The sequence below is a fragment of the Ursus maritimus genome, unplaced genomic scaffold (genome assembly GCF_017311325.1).
Source record: "Ursus maritimus isolate PB19 unplaced genomic scaffold, ASM1731132v1 scaffold_2, whole genome shotgun sequence".
In the NCBI taxonomy this organism is placed as follows: domain Eukaryota; kingdom Metazoa; phylum Chordata; class Mammalia; order Carnivora; family Ursidae; genus Ursus; species Ursus maritimus.
Window position 1 is genome coordinate 84,847,930 of NW_024424452.1, and position 25,328 is coordinate 84,873,257.

The window sequence follows — 25,328 nt, forward strand, 5'->3', positions numbered from 1 at the left end:
TGAATCTGTTTCATAAAGTTATTGAATTGCTTGGAGACTCATTTTTAGTGTGTGATTAATAAAAAGATGCCCACATAGGATTTACAAATATTAAATACTATGACTAAAGTAATAGATTCCTTATTTATAATATAAAATAATAGATTCCTTATTCCTAAACCAGTTGGGGAAAAGGCACTTTATTTATTTGGAGGGAAAAAAAGGGAGCAGAAGTTCTTTCTTAATGTAATATCAGTGGTTTTCAAGGTCTAATTAAAATTACACTTTCTCTAGGAAATTGCTTCCTGACCACTCTTGTTGCTGATAATAACAATCTGAGCTTCCATTTACTGAATACTTACGTTCCTGGGAATATGTTCAGTGTTTCACAGACCTGATCAAATGTAATTTTGACAACAGCACATGAGGTGTTACCAACTCCATTTAACAGATAAAGAGACTGAAACAAGTAAGTTAGACAATTTGACCAGGTCATATGGCTACTAAGTTATCAGGTTAGGGTTTGAAGCTGAAACTGTGGTTACAAAGCGTGTTGATACTACACACATACAAATCCTTCCTTGTACCTAGCTCCGTCTGTGAGTGCTAACAAACGAGCGAAGAATGAGAGATGAGAATGATCGGTGTTTTCTCAGATTGTTCCCAAACAAGAGGTGACAAGCCAAAACTATCCTCTGGCGGAAGAGCCAAATTAGTTTTCTTCAAAAACAATAACAGCATTCTGAGGCACAGTTTTTGCAATTTATATAATGAAAGGTATTGCTGCTCTGAGAAGATATACTACTTTTTTTTTTAAAGATTTTTATTTAGTTATTTGAGAGAGAGGGAGAGAGCATGAGCAGGGGAGGAGCAGAGGGAGAGGGACAAGCGGACTCCACGCTGAGCACAGAGCCCAGCCTGGGGCTCCATCCCAAGACCCCAAGATCACAACCCGAGCCAAAATCAAGAGTCAAATGCTTAACTGACTGAGCCACCCAAATGCCCCAAGAAATACTTAATTCTAAGAGCTAACTAGAATATTGAGAAAAGAGTTGAACATTGAAGACTTAAATCATTGAGTAGTTATCTGGAAATGCTCTTTATTCATTGAGATTCACCGCTTTCATTGTGTCTAGATCCGGTATTTTATGTTTCATTCATTCATGCATTCAGTGGTTATTGAGCACCTATGTGCCAGATGCTGTTCTAGGCATTTGAGACACATCAGAGAACATAATGAATAAAAATCCCTACCCTTAAAGAAAAAGGAAAAAGAAAACAAATAATTAAAAAGAGAGAAAGAAAGAAAGAGAAAGAAAAGAAAGAAAGAAAACATCAACAAAGAAAATCCCCAACCTTATGGAGTTTCCATTTCAGTGGAGACTGATAAAAAAACATATCGGATGATGCTAAGTGGTGTGAATAGAAATAATGAAGGGTAAGGAGTGGGACAGAGATGAGGACTGGTGTATAAACAGGGCATCAAAAAGAAGCCTCTTTTGAGGTGTTAGCATTTATGAGGAGATTTGAATGAAATGAGAGACAGACAGCGAATATCTGAGGGAAGAGCACCCTAGGCGAAGCAAGAGCACATGCAAAGGTGTGTCCTAGAGGAGCAAAAAGGTCAGTGGGGCTGGAGCAGAGAGCAAGCGGGAGAGTGGTGGTAGAGGAGGACAAAGAGGAAGCCGGGCCTAGTGTCAATGACAGACCGGGGCTTTTTCTCTGAAGGAGGAGGACCAGTTGGGAAGCTAGTGTAATTATCCAGGTGAGAAATGAGGGTGATCGCAGAGGAAGGGCTGAGAAATGGGTGGATACTGGATGTATTTTGAAAGCAGGATGGAGAGCTTTTATTGATGGATTAGAGTGTAGAGTGAGAGGGATTGGGTGTGAGGTGTGAGCAATCTTGGCGTTAGGATGCTAGTCAATTAACTTTGGAGGGCAAAACCTTCCAAGTCCTCTTCAGGCCTGGTTCTTATGTGTACAGACCATTTGACCTTGGAGGTTAAGTCAATAGGAGTCACTAAAAATCGGATTACTAAGAATAGGAAGAAATGCGTGGTGACCCTTCTGCCCTGGTTGAGTGTTATTTGGGAGAGGCTGCCAAGCTAAATACCGGGTGTGGGAAAAAGAACAGATGCCCTTTCTAATGAACTATTTCCAGTTTGTCAAGGGGAAGAACTGGACTTCAAGGTGTAAGAACAGACTTTGATGGGGGTCTTCAGAAGTTTTGGGACTGGGAACATATTGTAGGACCCAGGCTTAGGTTTTCCCTGTTTTTCTATTTCTCTCTTTTTTCCCCTTTATTTCCCACCCCCTCCTTGGTCCTACTTCATGACTGCAGGAAGGTAACAGTTTACTGTCGGTTCTCAAACTTTAGGAGGCACCAGAATGACCTGGTATGCCTGTGAAAATACAGTTTGCTGGGCCCCACTCCTCGTGTTTCTGATTGGGGTGCAGTGTGTGTGCGCGGACGCGCACGTACATGTGTAGAGGGGTACAGAGGCATGGGGGAGCTGCAATTTTGCACTTCTAACAAGTTCTTAGGGGATGCTTGGGAACTGCTGTTTCTTGTACCTGGAGGGCGTGCAAAGCAACGGGGTCTTGAATTCCTCCTCGTGGCTCATCAGCGGAGAAGGTTCCAGCTCACCGAGGTTTACAGTCTCTGGGGAAATCGTCCACAGGTGTTTCTCGGCTGCCCGTAACCGGTGAGAAGAAAAAACAGAAGCCAGCAAGGAGAAGGAATGAGCGGGAAGTCTTTCCAGACTGGACATCCCCCCGGAGCTCCCCAGTGAAGCGAGGGCGGGAAGACACCCCCCAGGCCAGCCCACAGATCCTCAGAGGGCGCGGACCTGGAGGAGGCGCCCCAGAAGGCGGCGCCTCTCGGAGGAAGTTTGTGCTTTAAGTGCAGAGCCGGGTGCGCCGTCGCAACCACCTCCAGGAGCGAGCGGCGGGCGCCGACGGGAGCTGTCAGCGCCGCCCGGGGGGCAGCGCCCGCACCGCCGCCATGGGCGGCTCGGCCTCCACCCTGCTGGACGAGGGCAAGTGCACCTACATCCGAGGTACGCGCGCGGGGGCTTCCCGGGAGCCGCGCACCCGCCCGGGGGCCTGCACTGCTGCGCGGACCCTGGCCCCAGAGGGCGCGTGGGGGAGCCCGCCCCGCGCCCGGTGTCCCGCGCCCGCCCTCCACCTGCGGCGCGCCACCTGCGGGCGCGGGGTCCTCGGGGGCCCACGGCGACCGGCGGGGCCAGCTTTCTCCCTGCGCCGCCGGGGCTGCACGCCCGCGCTCGGGCGAGGCGGCGCTTCGGCCGGGGGCCCGCGGGCGGGGGGTGCTCTGGGAAGCGCGGCGGCACGGTTGCGGGAGGCAGGTGCGGGCCGCGGGGTGGGGGACGCGACCTTGCTTTCTCGGCTCAGCCCGCCTTGGGGTCTGTTCAGGCCCGGGCCCAGAAACACCTCGCTCCCCCCTAAGTTCTGAGCTCTTACTGAACTTGCCCCAAAGAGAGCCGCGGGGCTATCCCTCGTTTATGAAGACTTCCCGGGGGATTCCCGGCCTATAAAGCAGAATTTCCCTCCTGGTAACGTTGGCCTGGTTTTGTAAAACAAGGTATCGGCCACAGCCTCCCTTGAACTTTCAGATCACTTGTGGGATGATTTCATCAGAGGCAGAAAGGACCGTGTCATTACGCTCCCAGGTTGTAGGGTTCCTTTCCCTCTCCGGAGGTGGTGGGGGAGGGAGGCAAAAGAGGAACATTGGCATATTTTGTAACACTTGCTAAAGTTATAGATGGAGAGAACCTCATTTGGGGAGACTTCCAGAGATATAGTGACTCACTAGAGAGTGTGAGGCAGGAAAAAAAAAACCCAAACCGAATTGAAACTGCAGAAAATCATGACTCTATCTCCTGGGTGTATTTGGCGCCTGTCTCTTCCTCCCCAGTGACCTTGCCCGCAACCACTACCTAACATTTGGTTATCTTGTGAATTTAGTAATTTTCGGGCTTTAGAAATACCTTCTAAACTAGGTATTGAACTGTAAGTTTTACCCTAATTCTGTAAAGAAACGGTTAAGTTCTTCCTGATTACGTTCTTCTCTTTCTGGCCCCTGAACTTTTCCTAAAAGGAAAGCGTTTATTTAGTGTCCTTATTCCATGTTTGTTTTCAGTCACCACAACATTTACAACCATTTTAAAAGGATATCAAATCAGAGCACTTGAGAGCAATGTAATTGAGTTTCCAGATTCTTCCTCCTGCTCTGCTACTTCTGGAGGCCTCAGATCATCAACAACCCATTCTGTCAGGGGATAAAACATGGTCAAGTATTCCTTTGCTGTCGTTTATTTAAAATGGGAGAAAGATGGATGACTTATTTATATTAGTAAAACAGCTACACGAAGGCTGTCTCGAGTATTACAAATTTGGCTCTGTGCTTGTTTTCACCAGCATGTAAGGGACTGACAGAACTGTAGGAGAACACAGAAGGGGTTGCATTTAGTTATTTGCAAAACATGTTTATGCTATTTCTTTTATGAGACTTCATTTTACTGCAAAGCTTAAAAACACCTAAAGTTGAATCATGGCCATCTACCGTAATCATTGAAGTCCAGCCCTGTAAGGGATTAATGTTCTTGAAGACTTCATGGTCCTGGCAGTTGTTGCTACTGGTGCAAACATTGTAGTCACGTGAAAAGAAAATGTGTTACCTTTTATGTTATTGTGAAGTTAAATTATCACACATATGAAAGTATGAGATGGCTAGTGCAGAAGGTCTTGGAATGAATACGTTCCAAATGAATAAAACTATAGCAGATTGTGTAACAGTCACTACATCCACAAGTCCAGTTCAATTTTATCTTGGAATTCTTTGGGAGGGCACTTTCAAGGTATGTACAGGCAGAGGGAAGAGAAGAGTTAAAAGTTAGAATACCTCCAGAGAAAATGAGACGTTGCCTCATTTGAGAATACTCGTCTTGCCAAAAGAGAAAAGAGCATTGGAAAAATGCATGGCGTTGTGAATTGTTAGTGCATGAGCACATGAAGGTCATGGGGCTGTGATTTCCCGATGGTTTTGAAGCCCCAGATCCCTGGAAAAAAAAACAACAACAACAACCCTATCTTCTCTGCTTTGCCCATTATTTAGCTCATGCGTATTCTCAAGTTTTGATCTAGTTGTATGCGGAACAATTGAAATATGACAGTAAAATTTAAATACAGTTTTATGACCTGTTTCTCGTAAAGTAGCTGCCAGTGAAATATAGATTTGAAAGCTCCTAGAGCTGATTCAATAACTTTCCTTCACTTGATGAACTTTGCTAACATATGGAGAATAACTAGTCAGTATGTTTGGAGTGAGTTTCGTTACCGTAATCTTGTGTTATAAGCAGCTCTACTTCTGGTATGCTGATGAGTTTGAATCGGCATTGACTTCTAGACAAATCCTTTAACAGCTGCCGTTCAGTTTGTGTGCATAGAAACTTTGTGTTGATAGTGATGTTCATCATATGTATGTTTTGAAAATACATTATTTCTTAGGATTTAGTAAGTTTCCAGGTAAAGAGATATCAGAAGTATTAAGGAGTTACTTCATTTCTAAAGATGTTTTGAAAATTACTACCATACTCATGTTTCTTACCACAGAATAAATATTTAGTGTTGCTTCTGGAAACTTTCAGTAACTTCACTTGATAAAAGTGTTTCAATTAAGAAATAATACTAGGAACTCCTTGTAATCATATGGACGGTGTCATCAGTTTTAGCCTTCAGTGATGCTTTTAGCACCGAAAGCTCATAATCCAGGCATCAGTGACGAATTTAGGGCACTTTTCTCTCTCTATGCCGTGTTTTCTTTTACTTTTTAAACTTTGATATGCAAAAAAGTGAACTATAGCTTCAGAGCACACAATGTCTTCCTGTTTGAGCAAAAATTGTCTTTCCTTCTTAAAATTGCCATTGGATTGTTAGTGAATCAAAAGAAAAACGAACCTGAAAACTCCCCCCACATCAGTCCTGCGGAAGGTCAGAAGAGTACTGGGAAATCAGTGCTGTAGCTGAGAACTGTGGCATCAGCACAGGTCCGGGTGGGGGCTGGTGGACTGTTCTTTTCCTAGACTTACTCTTGCAGTCAGTCATATTTTTCCTGGGAGGGCCCAGTGGCTTCCAGGGAAACACTCATTGGTGATCTGATGCCTATAAATTTATGTTGGAGATGAGTTTCACCTTAAAAACATGTATTTCTCTTAGAGAGATTTTCTCATATTTATACTGAAAGGGTTAACTAAGGTGACTGTATATGAAATTGATGCTAATACCAGTGTCTGGAGTGACGTCTCCCAGACAAGGTGAACAGAAGGTAGGGAGAACTGTCCACTTAATCTAGATGTGGACTATTCCATGCATTTGTTCTTCACTCACTGTTTGTTGGTAGGAGATGGCCATAGGAACTGGGCTGATTTATAAGGATAATTATGACAATGTAATCTGAGAGTCCAATTTATCTGGCTAGAAATGGCAGTATATCATAATGGGGAATTAGGATATGGAGTGTGGTAGGCACCGTTGGATGTCAACCCAACATTCTTTCCCCATTCCTCTTTCAAACTGAACCCCAATTTTGTTTGGGTACTGAACTGCCTCTATGTAAAGCCCCATGTCTCAGAGGAACTCACCCCACTTATGGTTTTCGTGGGGTGGGTGCTGATTGGTCCGTGCCTATGGTGGTATGTTCTTCTTGCCAGCATGGGGTTGTGGTGCAGTCTGGCCAGGGAGGCTTGAAGGAACGTTTGCTAGCTGCTTCTAAGAAAGTTCTCTTCCCTTTCAAAAAGGAAACAAAGGGTAGAGACATATTCTTCTTCTTCTTCTTTTGGACTTTGTCGCATCTGAATGTGAAACCTGGAACTACTGAGTAGGAAGGGAGCTAGCTCAAAGACATAGCCAACATTGGAGCACTGCCAGGCCAATGTAGTCTCAGAGAAGAGAAGCTGGAGCCCTAGTACACCTCGCTGATCGCCTGCTTGTCCTACTCCTGAGTATTTCTTGTGTAATATGCTAGTATGCTAACTCCTCTTTGAGTTGGGGTGGTAGAGAATGCAGGTTACCCCCCAATAGCATTCTTCCCTGATTTTTTTTTAAGATTTTTTTTTTAAGAGAGAGAGAGAGTGCATGCTAGTGTGTGTGTGTGTGTGTGTGTCGGGGGGGGGGCTGGCAGAACAGAGAGGGGAGGGACAGAGATAGAGAATCTCAAGCAGGCTTGACACCCTGTGTGGAGCCTGATGCTAGACTCAGTCTCACGACCCTGAGATCATGACCTGAGCTAAAACCAAGAGTTGGATGCTTCATTGACTGAGCCACCCAGGAACCCTTGAGGTGTCCTTTTAAGAAGGAGTTCATGCAGAATGAAGTAAGTGGACAGAAGGAGCCTCAGTTCCTGAAGACTTCATGTAGTAGAACTTCCATACCAGCTCTGAGCTACTTACTTCTGGACCTTAATGAGGGAGAAATAAAGTTCTATCTTATTTAAGCCAGTGTCATCTGTGTTACTATTATACACAGACAAATCTTATTCTAATTCAGTCATCCTCTGTACTTGTGCCCCAAAGTGTCATAACCAGCATACTAAGAGCTGCCTTATCGCGTCCCCTTTAAGAAAAATTAATCAAAAGAGAGTAGGAGGTGGGTAAAGATTCTGCCACTAGTATCTTAGTTCTTAATTTGCAAAAATGAATGGATTCTCCTGGGAAGTGAGGAATTGCAGCTCCCCAGGTGGGAATAGCAGGGATGGGAGAAAGGAGAGGACCCAGTAGAAATAACACGCAAATGTATATTGGTCACATTATTTTTTAAAAAAGGTTTTAGTTGTTCATTTGAGAGAGAGTGAGTGAGTGAGCAAGTGAGAGAGCACAAGTGGGAGAGAGAGAGAGAGGGAGAAGCAGACTCCCGCTGAGCAGAGAGCTCGACACGGGGCTCAATCCCAGGACCACAGGATCATGACCTGAGCCGAAGGCAGACACTTACCCAACTGAGCCACCCAGGTGCCCCTATTGATCACATTATATTTTGATTAAAAATAATGCCTTTAAGCATGACGAACCACTGATGAAGCTAGCAGGAGTTTCTGACGGAAAACTATTGCAGATTGGTAATCTGTAGTGACAAGAACTTTCTACTACCTTCAGTCTTTGTGAATGGAAGCCAAGACTTTGGGAATTTAGTGTGACTTGAGAGTTTCTTAGAATCCTCAAAACTAAACACACATAGACTGAGACAAATTAACATTTTCCCTTATACTGGTGGAAGAAACAGTGACCTTCCTTCCTGGTTCCCGGTTCCTGCCTTGATGAACCTTATAGAGTCAGACACTGAGTCAAGATCTGGTCTCAATGAAACATCTCTTTTTCCTATGGGCATTGGCTGTGAGAGGACCACATCATCAATGGTGCTTTACTAATAGTAATTACTAAAATGACAATAGTGATTCTTTTTATTATTTATTTTTGCTGATTGTAGTGTTACTCCATTGTCATCTTTGGGAAGGTCTGAACTGGGTTCCCGGGTAGAAAGAGCAACAGCAGGAACTCAATTTGTCATAGTTTCTAATCCAATTAAAATAAATGTACTGTGAAACTTTTACAAAATATTCAGTGTGAATTATGGCAGTGAATTTTAATCTCCTCATCAGAAATTTTAATTTATTTGGTCAGTAAAGCTAGGGAACATTGTTCCAAGAGAAAAGGTGCATACAGCAATTTGCACTGGGAAATGGGAAATGAAGTCAGAAGTAAAGACAAAGGAATAATAAAATGCAATTCAGATGCTACAGTCTGTTTAAAGCACTTTAGAAAAACACAGGACATGAGGGCTTAAATTCTAACAGTTCCAAACCAAAACACACACACACACACACACACACACACACACACAAATGCAATACAGATTTTCTCCTTTGAAACTGGAAAATTCATTTAAAAAAGAGACTAGTAAGTTGCTGCCAGTAAGAAAATGTAGGCCAGCTTATAAAAGTGCTTCTGCTGCTTCTCTTCTTATTTTCTTGTTTGTTATACACATATTTTTTCTCACTTTGAGGAGAAAAGATTTAGAGAAACGAAAGCAATTAATTCAGTTTTGCAAATTGCAAGCTCTGGGATCCAAAGAAATTTATATTTCCATGCTTGATGTTGTTTGGATATTGATGTCTATAGGATTAGAATATATTATAGTAGTTTTAACTAGGAGCTCCTAAGTGATTTGTGTGTGTGTGTGTGTGTGTGTGTGTGTGCGCAAAATGGTGGTTTTATTAAAACACAGGGACAGGACCCATGGGCAGAAAGAGCTGCTGCCCCTAAGTGATTTTTTAAAAGCCTGAAGGAATTTTGGAGGAAGAGTAACTGTCTCTATGCCAAACCATGTGGATTTTCTTTCTTCTTTTAAAACTATTTTTGTTTTAACATAAAACACAGGTTCAGAAAACCACACAAAACAAATGTATAGCTTAGTGAATCACTATAAGGCAAATATCCTTGTGGCCATCACCCAGGTCAAGAAATGAAAAGAACTTCACTAGCCATTCCAGAAACCTCCATGTACTCCATCCCAATCCTAAACTACTTTATTTCTCCCACAATAACTATTTTCAGTTATCTATCGCTGCCTAACAAATTACCACCAAAAGATACTGGCTCTTAAAACAACGTATTTGCTCACAATTTTGCTATCTGCCCTGGGTTCAGCTGGGTGGTTCTACATCTTCTATTTCACAGGTGGTCATTCCTGTGGCTACACTCAGCTGGTGGATTGGCTGGTGGCCAGACTCAAATTGGAAGGCTGTCTATCTCTCCAGGTGGCCTTTCTACATGGTCTGTCCTATAGGATACTGGGCTTTATAAATGGTAGGTCAGGGTTTGCACGAGGGCCACAGCTTCTAGAAGGCTCTTAAGGTTTAGGCCTGGAACCCCATGGGATTACTGTGCTCCATTTTATTGGTTAAAGCAAGTCTTGGGTCCAGCCCAGATTCAAGGGGAGGGGTCTACCCAAAGTCATGACTATCATGAGTTGTGCTTCATGAGGTAGGGGTTACCACCATAACAGACTACTATGCCACGAATTTGGAATTTAGAATAATGTCTTCCTTATATTTCCTTATGGTTTTATAACCCAAAAGACATTTTTAAACACTATAGTCCCGGCCACTTAAAAAAATATCTTTTTTAAGGTTGTTTTAATCTAATAGGTTTCTCTTATGTCTCTTGTACTTGCAAATTATCTGTGGAAGGATCTGGGCTATTTGAATTTGCTCATGGTGCAGTTTGACACATTTTTTTCTATATTTTGTACACATTGACAGAGTGATAGTGAAACTTGATCAGACTCAGGATTAATACTTTTGTCAAGACCCTAGGCTGTGATCCTCATTTGGAGGCACATAACATCTGGTTGTCTCTTTTTTGATGTTAGCAGCCACTGATGCTCGTTGCTGGGACCCATGAATTCACTGGGGGTTGAGAAAGTGATGATATCCTAATTCTGTCATTTTGTTTTCATCGATTAGCAGGAATAATTTTAGAGTGGTACTTTTTTAATCTATAGTTTTGTTACCTCCTATTACAGTTCATATAGGAAAGGCAAGATAACAACTTTATCCTTTAATTTACCATTTTAAAGATAATTTATTGCTTTCCAGTCATCCCCCAAAGGTGATTGATTGATTAATTAATTAATTAATTTTTAAACTTTTTAAAAAAGATTTTATTTATTTATTTGACACAGAGAGAGAGTGCAAGCAGGGAGAGGGGCAGACAGAGGCAGAGGGAGAAGCAGGCTCCCCACTGAGCCGAGAGCCCAATGCAGGGTTAGATCCCGGGACCCTGGGATCGTTACCTGAGCCGAAGGCAGATGCTTAACCAACATCCCAGGTGATGAATTAATTTAGAAAATAAGAGAAGTATTTTAGGATATGGTGAAGAAATGACACTAGTAGATAAGAAATAGCTCTTGGAAATTAAAATCTGATGATCAAAATTTTTAAAAATCCAATTGTTGCTTTGGAAAATAAAGTTGAAGGAATCTTGCAGAAAATAGAACAAAAAGATCAAATGATGGAAAATAGAAGAAACAACATTAAAGTTAATGGGCCAATCCAAAAACTTTAATATGGGACTCACAGAAGTCCCACAAGGTAGATGACAAAGGAAATGGAGAAAATCACCAAGGAAATAATACAAGACCATTTTCTAGAATAGAAGATCATGTTTCTCTGGATTTATAGAGCCAAACGATTCCTGGAGCTCTTCCAGAGCCGGGAATAGTCTATGTTTCCATCATCCAAAATAGGAAGATCTTATAATATGTAGGGCATTGTATAGAGTCTTCAGTAGTAGTGAGCAGAAATTAGCCCTGTAATACTGCTTTGGACCTGCTCTAATAATAAATGTAAAAGCAAACCTCGGAAGAATTTAAAAAAAATAAAATAAAAACTTAAAAAAAAGAACAGAGATAGACGGTTTTTTCCAGTTGGAGTTTTCTGATGAGAACTCCAGTTGAAGTATTTTTCTATGCTGACCTCTGGATTGGTATCATCTCAGTGTGGGAACTTTAAAGTTGGCTAAGGAAAGGGTGATGGCTAAGGACTCCTTTATTCATCTCAATGACTCTGTTTTTTGCCTTTAAAAAAATATTTTATTTATTTATTTGAGAGAGAGAGCACAAGTGGGGTGAGGGACAGAGGGAGAGGGAGAAGCAGATTCCCCACTGAAAAGGGAGCCCATGCTGGGCTTGTTCCCAGGACCTCAGGATCATGACCTAAGCCAAAGGCAGTCGCTTAACTGACTGAGACACCCAGATATTCCTCAGTGACTGTTTTATGCAGTGTGAGTTCTCATGTTTTCTATAAAGGTTGGTCTATAATTCTAATAAAGAATTTATCATAGTTGTTTTTATTGAAAAAAAAAATACATTCAACAATGTAAAAGTTCACACTATCCAGCATCCAATTAAAAATTACCAGGCAAACGAAAGTAGGAAAATATCTGTAACTCTCAGGAAAAAAATCTATCAATAGACATAGACGTAGGAATTACAGAGATGATGAAATTAGCAGATAAGGATGTTAAGACAGTTTTTACAAATATGTTCCATATGCTAAGGTAGAAGAAAACATGAACGTGATGAGCAGGGAAATAGAAGATATGAAAAATGATTCGTGTCTCCAGTCTTTAGGAAGGAGTGATAGGACTACTATGTTTTTCAAGTCTGTTGGAACATCTGTTGGAAAATGTAGCTGTACTATCTGCTACCAACAATCCCAATCAACCTGGGAAAGGAGCAGAGCAAATCTGCATGAGGAGCTCCTGACATGGGGCTGGGCCAGGTCCAGGACAGATGAATAGGATCAACTCAGAAATGAAGGGAAACTGTGAATGTTCTTTCAAAAAGGACACTGTTCGTAGTGGACATGTGCCATTACTCTGGGGCTCGCACAAGGCAAGTGACAATTTCTATAATTAGCTCAGAAGAATTCGAGGGGCTCTTTCCCCAGTTTGGGTTGACCGTTTGTTTAAAAAATGATTTCCTATGTAAGCCATGCTTGAATGAGTTAGATAGATATGTCTGAAGAATTGCCTGAGCAAAACAGACACAAGCTTGGAGTTGGAATAAAGATAAATTTTATTAGCAATAATAGCAAATGTGTAATATCTGGAGTATAAATATTTAAAATGGTTTCATTGGAAAGAGGGATTTAATCAGTAACATTAATTGAAATGTACTGCTCAGCGGGGAGTCTGCTTCTCTGCCCCTCCCCCCTCAAATAAATAAAAAGTAAAGAAAATGTTAGCAAAACATAATATGGAAGTTACAAATAGATGAAAGCGGGAAGAGTAGGTCACTTATAATTAACTTTAAATAAAATGGTACCACATGCAACTTCTTCATTATAGAAGAAAATATGAATATTTGGGAAACAAGGCTCAAAAGACTCATAAATGAAGCTTTCACATCTTAAAAACAGGCATGAGACTGTCCTGAGGACTCTCCGAATTTGGAACTGGATTCTCTGTAGATTGTGGATCTGTCCACTAGCTGCCTTCAGTTTCTCATGTGTAAAATGGGGACAACAGTAATGCCCAGTGAGATAAAAGGGGGTCAGCAACGAAGGTGATACATTTCTTGGATTTCCCACTCTTGCTATTATGCTAATCAATTTGCCTTTACTATCAGTTAGGGTACCAGGCCTTCCCAGAGTAAATAATTGGCTTTCATACGCTGCCAAATAGTACCTATCACACACATTTGTTCTGAGGACTAATTAATGTTTAAAGTGTTTAAACACAAAATGCCTCGGCAGAAGCAATGGCATTATAATTTGTTGGGACACTCTAGTATTGTAATTAGTACTAATTAGATTCTTTTCAACAGCTTGTTGAATTTACAAATTACTGTATCTAAGGTATTCTTTATTCATTATGAAAGAGTCAGACACAGTGGTTTCAATAGAAGCCTTTAGAAAACTATTCTCAAAATTCCACGCACACCCCTCCCTGCAAACCAGGGGAGGACAATAACAAGACACCTTTCTAGGAACTGTGATGGGAGAGCAGTCCCTGTGGTGTGCAGGAGCCAGCTGACCCTGACTGGCAGGAGCTGAATCTGGGCATCCCTTCCTTAGAGTTCAGTGACGTCATACTGGTAGCTTGAAATTAGCCGTGGTGGGTGGGTCTTTTTTTTTTTTTTTTTTTTTTTTTTTGAGACTCATTTTATCAACGTGTCACAGCCGGTGCCCTCTCCTCAGTATTTGGAATCTGGTTGAAGTCATACCCAACTGTCAGGGCCTGAACCCAGATTTCAGTTATACATTAGTCAGAATGGGCTTAACTGCTGAAACTAATACTCCCCGAATCTCAGCAGCTTGATGTGATAACGATTTGTTTTTCAGTCATTACACAATCCAGTGTGATTCCGTGTGGGATAGAGAAGGGAGGCGGGTCGTTCAGGGACCCATGCTCTTTCCCTGTAGTGCATTGTGCTACAGACCCCTTTAGCAGTCTGGTGAAATCTATGGATCCTGTCTCAGAATAACATTTTTTAAGTGAAAAAAAAATACAGGATTACAAAAGAAACCAATTTTCTTGAAACGCAGATATCAAAGTATATTAAAAATCTGTGCTATAATAATAACATATGTGTTTCTTTATTAGTGTATTCAATGACAGGGTTTCATGGTGGGTCTAATAAAACTGCTGTCACTTTGATGAAGTGCTATCCTGAGATGTGCAGCCAACGAAATGTGCTGTGAAAACATCTGTGATCTCTAGTCATGATAAAGTCACAAGTTACCAGAGGGGAAAGGGGTGGGGGATGGGTTAAATAGGCGATGGGGATTATGGAGGGCTTTGGTGATGAGCACAGTGTGATGTATGGAAGTGTTGAATTACTATATCTTACACCTGAAACTAATATCCCACAGTATGTTAACGCACTGGAATTAAAGATTTTTTTAAAAAAGAAAAAATCAATAACAGAGGTAAAGCAGGGGGAAAAAAAGCACAAGTACTGGTAAAGTCTACCGGTCTGTTGCCTCCATTCATAAATGAAAGAAATGCTGAATTTGAGTTGGAAGTTAATAAAAATAAAGATGTTATTTTCCCCCATTCAACTTTTAGACCCCCCTGAATTCCATTGGCAGATCCCATAAGGGTCCCTAGTCCTCAGATTAGGAACCCCTGGTTTAGTGGTTCCATTTTTCCTGGGGCTACAAAGACCTTAAATGGACACCCTGCTTATGTCTGCAGATAAGAGAAGAGGGACAGTGGGGGATTAGCTGTAAACATTTGAGCAACCACTCGAGGTGGCATACATCATCTCTGACCAATTTTTGAACTTCTACATGACCCAGCCTCCTTCTATAATCTCTTCATTTGGCTATTTCTATCAGAAATCATATCCCTTTTTTGAATACCTCTTCCCTGACATCCGCTCAATATGTTGATCCTTCCATTCTAATGAATAACTTTCGTGCTTTAAATGTATTTAAAGGCAAGCTCTATCTTTATTTTTAGGTAAGAAAAATTCAAACCCTCTAAACTTGACTACTGAGCACTTGAAATGTGGCTAGTCCCAACTGAGGTATGATGCAAACCTAACATACCAGTAAAATTGGCTTTTGAAGACTTAATACAAAAGAAGAATGTAAAATATCTCATTAATATTATTTAATAGCAATTACATAGTGAAGTAATAATATTGAAATCTTACTGGGTTAAATAAATATATAAATAAAATATGTTAAATATACATAAAATCAATTAAAATCAATTTAATCTCTTAAAAATTTTTCATGTGCTACTAGAAAAGTTAAACTTACATTGGGCTCACATCTGTGGCTCACATGATGTTTCTTTTAGACTCCTGCTCTTGAATAAAAATTCATAAAGATTCACAGAGCTGCAAGGGACCTTTGGATGGTTATCTAATCCAACTTCTCTGTTGTAATCCGAGAAACGGAGTGAGTCGCTTCTATCCGCAATGGCTAGAAATAGGACGGGAACTCAGATCTCCATAGTCCTGGTACAGAGCCCTCTTCAAAATCTACAGTGTTTCAGCCAAATAAAACCAAACCAAACACCTCTAAGCTTTAAGTTTTCAGCCTAAACCAGAATATACTTTAATTCAGAGTTAAACGTAAAAATCCTAAAAATGGCAAGTCTTTTTCAATCTGATGTATTATTCACCCTTAGGTTTAACACTTATTTATAGCTGCCCTGGGCTACTGAAACATTGCAGGCACAGGTGGACAGAGACTGGCCAATACCTGACTCCCTCATGATCCCAGAAGAAAGAAGCCCTGTGGTCATTCTCCTCATCCCTGGTCTCCGCATTTCTCTCTGTTGAATGTTTAAGCTCATAAAGAAATGTTAATTCTTATCTCCCCTGTATTTTGTCTTAAAGGATGGAAACATGTGGAACCCTAGTACACTTAACATGACCACTCCCTTCTTCCAGCCAGGAGATGGCAGAATGGATAGCAATTAAGAGAGATAAATAATGGGCTTCATTTTTTCTTCCATATTTTCTTCTTGGCTGCTGCTCTGGACTCTATAGCCAACTTTAAGAGATATCTGAAATGTTTACTGAAATTTTTGTTGCAGACTATTTCTCCCCGCAGGGTTTTCTCCCTCCAGCTCACTTTCCCTCTGTAATGCACCAATTTTTATAGGATCACATTTGAGCCATTGTGTATTTTCATGATATTATGGAACACGTGGGTGGCTCAGTTGGTTAAGCGCCTGCCTTTGGCTCAGGTCAGGATTCCAGGACCCTGGAATCGAGCCCTGCATTGGGCTCCCTACTCGGCTGGGACTCTGTTTCTCCCTCTGCCTGCCACTCCCCCTGCTTGTGCTCAGGCACTCTTTCTCTGTCAAATGAATAAATAAAATCTTTAAAAAATAATAACAATATTTAAGATAAGAGTTTAGATTTTTAAAGAAACCCTTGCCTTAAATAATGTATTGGCAATATGTCATTTTTTTCCTCTTAGGAATTTTAAATAATACAAGTGCTTCTTGAATCATATAATTTGCTGAAGATGAAATAATATCGTTACCTTACTCAGCACTCTCTGAAAAAGATTTTATGTTACTTATGCTCCAGGATGTCCCATTATTTTCTGAACTTGCATTTCCCTACATTTTCAATGGTCTCTAGAATTCTAAGTTCCAAGAAGGGCCATAAGGACTGCATCCTGACCCATGGTAACTTTAATGACCCTCTTGCCTACAGGTGTCGTGTTTTGACATTTCTACTCTTCAATATTGTTATTTGGCACTTCCGTGAGAAGCTCTCGAGGCAATACTGTAACTACGTGCTTTGCTTGTATTGGATCATCATAGCTGTAGGGGCGCCTGGGTGGCACAGCGGTTAAGCGTCTGCCTTCGGCTCAGGGTGTGATCCCAGCGTTATAGGATCGAGCCCCACATCAGGCTCCTCTGCTATGAGCCTGCTTCTTCCTCTCCCACTCCCTCTGCTTGTGTTCCCTCTCTCTCTGGCTGTCTCTATCTTGGTCAAATAAATAAATAAAATCTTTAAAAAAAAAAAAAAGGATCATCATAGCTGTTGACATCAATGGATGTCGGAGAGGGAGCATGAACCCTCACTTGTCTCCATATGGTTTTTACGAAAATATATGATGCCTTGAGATGAGTTGATACCCAAACTCAGCAGTTCCCCGGAGATTTTTTTTTTTAACTCTGCATTGTTCATTAAAAGAAGAAATATATACATAGGATGTATTTTGCAAATGAGTAGAAGACTGATTAAAATTTGTAATAAAAACTTTCAAAATGATATTTATATGTAATATGCATCTGTCCGTTTTCAGAAGAGCAGACAAAATAAAATGAACTTAGAGAGCAGATAAGTCTTTCGAAAACATTCATCATGAAATGCTAACTGTGCAGTTTTCTTGACTCAGTAGAGAATTGGCTCTGCAGGCAGACTACTCAGGTTCAGATACTGACCCCATCACTTGCTAACTCTGTAACCTTTTGCCGGTTATCTGAAATTTGGTGTCTTCCACTATAAAATGGAGATAATGCTACTACCCCAGGTTGTAAGAGTTCATTGTGCTAGTTCTTGTAAAGTACTTAATACTGTGGTAGGGACATGGCTTCTCAACTGTTAGGTGTTTTATTGTTTACAATCGTATGCCTTATTCATTTTATTTTTAAAGGATTTCATTTATTTGATAGAGAGTGAATGAGAGAGACAGCACACAAGCAGGGGCAGAGGGAGAGGGAGAGGGAGAAGCAGCCTCCCCTGCTGAGACGAGAGTCTCCATCCCAGGACCCTGGGATCATGACCTGAGCCGAAGGCAGGCACTTAACTGACTGAGCCACCCAAGTGCCCCTGTACCTTATTCATTTTAAAGTCAAAGTAAATATTTTTTTTAAAGATTTTATTTATTTATTTGACAGAGAGAGACAGCCAGCGTGAGAGGGAACACAAGCAGGGGGAGTGGGAGAGGAAGAAGCAGGCTCTTAGTGGAGGAGCCTGATGTGGGGCTCGAACCCAGAACGCTGGGATCACGCCCTGAGCCAAAGGCAGATGCTTAACCGCTGCGCTACCCAGGCGCCCCTAAAGTAAATATTTTAAGAAAACTGTACATCAGATAGAATCTCTTGCGACAAGATTGTTAGTCAAGCAGCTGGAAACAGAACTGAACTTCTTTACAGTTTTTGAACACTGAATCGAGCCTACAGCCTGCTCCAAACTCGATAGAGAGCATGGATGTTAGGCACAAGGACTTGAAACAGTACAGAAGATCTTATTTGAGTCCCAGGTCCTAACTGGGACCTAACACTTCCCATGTAACTTCGGGCTTGTTTTAGGCCTCAGTTTCCTTGTTAGTGGAACAAGTCACTTAATTGATTCAGTCTCTCCATAGAATCTTACTAAGGATGGACTTCTAAAACTTCATGAAATACATCTACTTCTCAGAGTGAGGTGTTCATCGCCTGTCTCTCTTTCTAGTCATCAAATAGGATGTGCCCTGTTCTATGAACTGAGACAAACAAAACAGACTAGAGTGCTCTCGAGGGACTTCATCATGGCGGTGGTGGTGGGGAGAAATACAGTAAAGAGGAAGATGGGAGGTGATAATCAGTATTATGAAGAAACAGAAGGGCATGGAGGAGGAAAGAGAGTGATGAGGGTTTCGGCTTCGGACCAGGGGTCAGGGAAGCCCTGTCTAACTTTTGAATGAAATGCCAGTGGGACACAGGAGTCCCCAGGGGAAGTACATCCCAGACAGAGGAAGTAGCAAATTCAAAGCCTCTGCATTTGGAAAGGAGCTCGTCTTGTCGTAGGAACAGCAGAAAGCCAATGTGGTTAGAGAGGAGTGAGCAATGGATCTTATGGGAAGAAGGAGGGCAGGGAGGTAAGTGGGGTCACGTTACGGAGGGATTTATAGGCCACTCTAAGGACCTGGGCTTTTACTCGGAATGAGGAGAGACATCATGGGGAGTTTTGAGCAGAGGAGTTACGTAATGTGATTTCTCTGACTGATTGCTGTGTGGAGAATGGCTTGCAAGAGGAACAAGAGAGGGAGCAGGAGGTCAGTTAGGAAGGTAGAATTCTACAATCCAGGTCAGGGATGGCGTGGGCTAGGGGGTACCTGGAGGTAGTGAGAAGGGGTTGGGTTACAAATACATTTTGAAGGTAGAGCTGACAGGACTTGCTGTGGGTTAGGAGGACAAAAGTGGCTTGAAGGATGACTCCAAGATTTCTGACCTGAGCCACAGAAAGAATGGAATTGCCACTATTGAGACAGGGAAGACCGGGGACCACGTGTGAGGGGGACATGCTAAATTTGAGATCTAAGTGCAGATATCAAATAGACAGATGGATGAATAATCACAATCATAACTGCTATTTGTTAAATGAGGCCTTTACTTACCTGCCAGGCACTTAAGAACTTTATATACGTTACCTCATTGAAATCCACACAGTAATTCCTGAGCGAGGTACTATAATCATGCTCATTTTGCAGATGGCAAGACTGAGGCTCTGGGAGATGAAGTCTGTGCTTAGGCCAAATGTCTAACATTTATCGGATGGCGTTCTCCCTGAAGCCAGAGCCCTGCTGTTCCAATGTCGCTGTACAGCCACTGAAGGAGGCTGGGCTTCAGAATGACCCAGCTGAGTTCCTGCTCCCAAAGGGAGTCTGCTTTGGGCTTTATTACATCAGTTGCCTCGACCTCTTTTTATCTTCATTCCATGGGCACCCTGAAGGTTGTTAAATTCAAGTCAGAAGTATCATTTATTATTTAAGAGCAGAAAGACGCTGGTGACATATATTTACAACATATTTTACTTCTGAGGGTTACAAATAATTTTTAGTGCCAAATACTATAATTTCAGGAGAGCAGTAAGAAGTGTCATCTGTTGAAGTTATTGTTTTCAGAGGAAATAAACATGGATGCTGATCCTATGGCCATGATTGTCCGTTTTTATAGTTGAGGGAGGCATTTGGCCATGAATTTTCACTTCTAGCCTATCCTAATCGGAAGCCAGCTTCTTATTTGTGATGCTACCGCACCAGGGAAGTTTTTCCATCCATATATCTTGATAGCCTTTAGATGAACAAGCAGAAGTAGAATCATGATGTTCTCATTTGCATAAGCATCTCCCTGACAGGTCATCAGATATCTTTATTGTTCTTGGGTACATTTCATGGGCTGCTGAAGGCATGCATAATCATCTCCAGCAATTCATCTTCTTACCTAGTTTAATGGCCCCTATTACATTGCAGGAGAATGATGGAGTGAAAAGGCAGTGTGTCCAGGGCCTGCCTGCTTAAGAATGTGGAGTAAATTACCGTGGGGAATAAATTACATTAACTCTTTCTCATTATTCAGTTAGCTTTTGCAAATTTCATCTCACTAGGCTAAACAATCCTGGATGGCCTGCAAAAAATAATTGCGCACCTTGTCACCAACATGCTCAGATTCCTCGTTCAGCATCAAGCGAATAGGTGAGCAACATAAAGCCAGGAATTCTGCGTTAACAGAGACTCCTCTGCACTAGTGGATCAGGCTAATACAGTCACTTGAGTTGTGGTGGGTGGGGTCCTTTATCTTCGTAACTCTTGATTTCTTATTTTTTATTTTTTTTATTTTTTATTTTTTTTAAAGATTTTATTTATTTATGTGACATCGAGACAGCCAGCGAGAGAGGGAACACAGCAGGGGGAGTGGGAGGAGAAGAAGCAGGCTCCCAGCGGAGGAGCCCGATGTGGGACTCGATCCCGGTACGCCGGGATCACGCCCTGAGCCGAAGGCAGACGCTTTAACGACTGCGCTACCCAGGCGCCCCACTGCGCTATCCAGGCGCCCCAGTAACTCTTGATTTTTTAAACTATATATATAGTTATAGTTATATATAGTTATATATATGTATAGATAGATAATAGTATATAACTATTTGGGAGATAAATCAGATTAAAAAAATCATTATCTTGATTGAGTTGTTTTAAATAAACAGTCCATTGAATTATCTCTTCATTGCTTCTTTCTTGGCCTCCCTTCCACAATGCTGAGGGCAGTAGCGATGGTGATGATTGCTCTCTGCTTGGTGGTGCAAGAGCCTTATTTATGGCTGGTCTGCAGCGGAGAGGGACCCCCAACCCAGTTCTACATAATTTTCTAGAAATATCATCATCCTCAGTTTCCAGATTAGAAGTGGAGACTTAAATGCTAGCTTGTGATTTCACCCTGGAATATGAGCAATTCCTGTCCCTTATAGCATCGTCCTAGTTCAGTTTTGATGGTTACTCCGAAGGAAAGCATTATCACAAGATTAGTAACTACTTTCTCTTGAGAGGGAAGTGCAGGGTGCTAGTGCCTTGGATCATATTTTGTATACAAATCTGTATACTGCCACTCCACCTCGTATCACAAACAATTCCTTTATCACTAAATATTCTGCTAAAGCATAAGTTTTATTGGCTTTGGAGGCCACTAGGTTCCCTATATCCTATAATTCACTTGGCCATTCTTTTATTGGACATGCAGGTCATTTTCAAATTTTCATTATTACAAATAATATTTTAATGAGCATTCTAATGCATAAATAATTAGGAGCAGCTCTGATTATTTTCTTAGAAGTACTTCCTAGGTGTCAAAGAGTGTGAACAACTTAAGACAATTTTAACTTTAAAATGAGAGGCATACTGTATGCACAGTGTATCAGCCACACTGCATTTCTGAACCTCCTGGAACACAGTAGCTAATCTGAGCTTTTAGGAGGAGAGATTTTATCTTACATCTTCTCCTACCACCTTTGTATTCCATGATATCTGTCCTCAATACTTGTTTGTTGAATGAATGAATGACTAAATATTTGCTTTGGACTGGAGTTAATGGAATCTAGACCTCTTTCAGGCAGGAATATGTCTGAGTTAGCCCATTCTAAATACCATATATACCTAAGAATCTCTTGAAAAAAATCCATAAGCAGTTTTAATAATGATTATTGTATTTGGCAATTTTTATTCCTAAAGATCTTTTCTTCTTGCTGCATATTCTTGAGTATCCTGACTGTGTTTATCCAGGAGTCGGTTGAATAACCAAATAATCCGAGAGTACTTTTTCCATCCCCATTGTTTTTCTACTTCACCACTATTTGGGGGCACTACTGTGTATGTCTCACAGTTTCAGGAGATTATGATAAAGGAATAAATATCATCTGCTTACCTTTGGAAGGGAATTTAAAGGTCATTAAAGGTCATCGTATGCTTGAATGTTCTTAAAAAAGCTGGTGAGCAGCTTTCAATAACTCTGGTAACAGGAAACTCATTATCTCCTAAAGCCAATCTATCCATATTTGGACTGTTATTTTGTTAGTGAACTGTGCCAGAACAGAATTCTTCCTAGTTTCTATGCCTGCCTCTTGGCTCACACTTAGTTCCTGGACCAGGCCTTCTGCCCCCACTTCTTACCCAGCCCCAGTCAACCCTCCCAGGTCTCTGGCCCTTGGTCAGCACCCAGCCTCCTGTGTGTACAAGAAGGGAGCTCAATCTATAAAAATCAGGGTTCAAACCCAGGTCTCTCTGGGCAAAGCCTCTTTTAGTTTTTTATTATGGTAAAATATACACAATGTAATATTTATCTTTTTAGCCATTTATGAATATGCAATTCAATGCCATCAAATGCATTCACAATGTTGTATAACTATCACCACTATCTATACCCCAAACTCTTCATCATCCCCAACAAAAACTCTGTACCCAATAAATAATAACCTCCTTTTTACTTTCTGTCTATGAAGTTGCCTATTCTAGGTCCCTCTTGTAAGTGGAATCATATAATATTTGTCCTTCTGTATCTAAAGCCAGACGTCTTTTTACTATAGTACCTTACCTTCACAGCATCATGTCCCACCGTAAACGCATTTTGTCTATTTAAACTTCTTAAGCCCATTCAGTTCCAAGAGCTGCCACGCTTTTACAAATATCTCAAAGGCCTTGCCTGCATGTCAGTTGCTTCAACAGAAATCAAGTCAGGAGAAACAATGCATTTCTTTGTCTTCAATTCTAAACTCCTCTAGGCAATTATGCCTTCCTGTTGTGCCAGATTTCATTCTATGAAAATATGAAGAGTGGAGAATATGTGTCCCCCTCTCCGATCCCCAATAGCAGTCATTCTGACTTTGATCCACTTTTTAAAAGAAATGCCTCTAGGCGTGCCTGGCTGGCTCAGTCAGTGGAATGTGGGACTCTTGATCTCGGGGTTGTGAGTTTGAGTCCCATTTGGACCTACTTAGAGATGACTTAAGAATAAAACCTTTAAAAAAATAAAACATGAAAAAAAAAAAACAAAAGAAATGCCTCTATTGTTTCTCTAGTAAATTTGATAGTTGCTTTTAGTTTGACACTATTTATGATTTTTTTATTTTGAAATTTCAAGCCATTCCATTAATATCAGCTCCTGATATAACAACGAAGCTCAAAGGCTTGTAGATTGCAAAATCTGCATCCATTCCTCCTCTTCCTTTTTTGAGAGTCAGATCAACGTGTGTTCATCCAGCTCTTCCAGTACCTCTATTGGTCAGCAACAGCTTAGCACTCTTTTTTTTTTTTTTTAAGATTTTATTTATTTATTTGACAGACATAGAGACAGCCAGCGAGAGAGGGAACACAAGCAGAGGGAGTGGGAGAGGAAGAAGCAGGCTCACAGCGGAAGAGCCAGATGTGGGGCTCGATCCCAGAACGCCGGGATCACGCCCTGAGCCGAAGGCAGACGCTTAACAACTGAGCCACCCAGGCGCCCCTGGATTGTAGTTATTTTACAGTGTCCCACTGCTTACTTTAAACCTCCTTACCGATCTTGGGATTTCATTTTCTCTTACCATATTAGGTCTTCCATTTTAAGTCCCAGATCATTCTTCTTGGAAGAGAAGACAAGTACAAAAATAATTGTGGAGTATTTCTTTCTCTTTGTTATTTCAGCAACATCATGTCAACGGTGCCAAACATCTGACTTACCTCTTTCTGGTATTCTTTTTGCTCCTAACAAATTATAGGTCTCAATCTATCTGTCACTATTTTTGGAGCACTTTTCTTACCTTTGTCCTTGGGGAGCTCTTCTTCCTATTTTCTATTCAAGCCCTATTGGAATCAGAGATCGGACTTCTACCTTATCAGGTTTGTATCATCTATAATTTCCAATTTTGATTTCTTCTAAGTTGGGAAAGATCTTATTTAAAAAATCACAGAATCCATCTAGATCTATGTTTTTTGTGGCTTTGAAGTTTTCAAACAGTTTACTGTTGAATTGTCTACACCTAATTTAATAATTCTTAGTAAAACTCTTTATCGAAATTTTTCAAAACTTTTAACATAGTCAACAGTTCTCGTCCCTTTGCACTAATATTTAGTCAGTCTGTATAATATTTAACTTAAATTACTTATCCACAATATCCAGTATAACTGGCAGGGATAGGTATGGAGTATTTGGTTTTTGTTTTTTGTTTTTAAAGATTTTATGTATTTATTTGACAGAGAGACAGCAAGAGAGGGAACACAAGCAGGGGCAGAGGGAGTGGGAGAAGCAGGCTCCCCACTGAGCAGGGAGCTGGATGCGGGGCTCAATCCCAGGTCCCTGGGATCATGACCTGAGCCAAAGGCAGACGCTTAATGACTGAGCCACCCAGGCGCCCAGGTCTGGAGTATTTGATATGCACAAAACATGGCAGGCAAAGCGGAGGTGCTAGACAGTATATCGAACTTGAGCCCTGGGTCCCTGCGCATCGGCAAGTGTGTGTTACAAAAATTGTGATAGCTTTGGATGAGTGCGGGATGGTTAAGGAGGCTCTGTCATGTGCTATCATGATATCATTGCTTCCACCCGAGTTTCGTTAAAGGCAGACCTCAGGGTAATGTGGATTTGGTGCTAGGCCACTGCAATACAGTGAATACCGCCAAAAAGCAAAGCAAATGAAGTTTTCTGGTTTCCTAGCACATATAAAAGATATGCTTACACTGTACTGCAGTTTATTAGGTGTGCAATAACATTATGGCAAAAAAAAAAAAAAACCCAAAGTACATACCTTAATTTAAGAATACTTTATTGCTGAAAAATGCTATCATCTGAGGTTTCAGTGAGTCATAATCTTTTTGCTGGGGGGGAGGGTCTGGCCTCGATGCTGATGGCTGCTGACTGATCAGGGTGGTAGTAGCTGAAGGCTGGGGTGGCTGTAACAATTTCTTAAACTAAGACAAGAGTGAAGGTTGCCAAATTGATTGGCTCCTCCTTTCATGAATAATTTCTCTGTAGCATGAGAGGCTGTTTGATAGCATTTTACCCTCAGTGGAA

At 41.3% G+C, this 25,328-nt stretch overlaps 1 protein-coding gene across 1 annotated transcript in view; it reads left to right on the forward strand.

Annotated features, from left to right (window-relative positions):
- Positions 1-2,874: 2,874 nt before the first annotated feature.
- Positions 2,875-25,328, forward strand: part of NIBAN1 (niban apoptosis regulator 1) — a 143,143-nt gene continuing 120,689 nt past the window's right edge. The window contains exon 1 of the mRNA XM_040636283.1: positions 2,875-3,038. Coding sequence (XP_040492217.1) covers positions 2,984-3,038 — 55 coding nt within the window. The 5' untranslated portion in view covers positions 2,875-2,983. The remainder of the gene's footprint in view (positions 3,039-25,328) is intronic.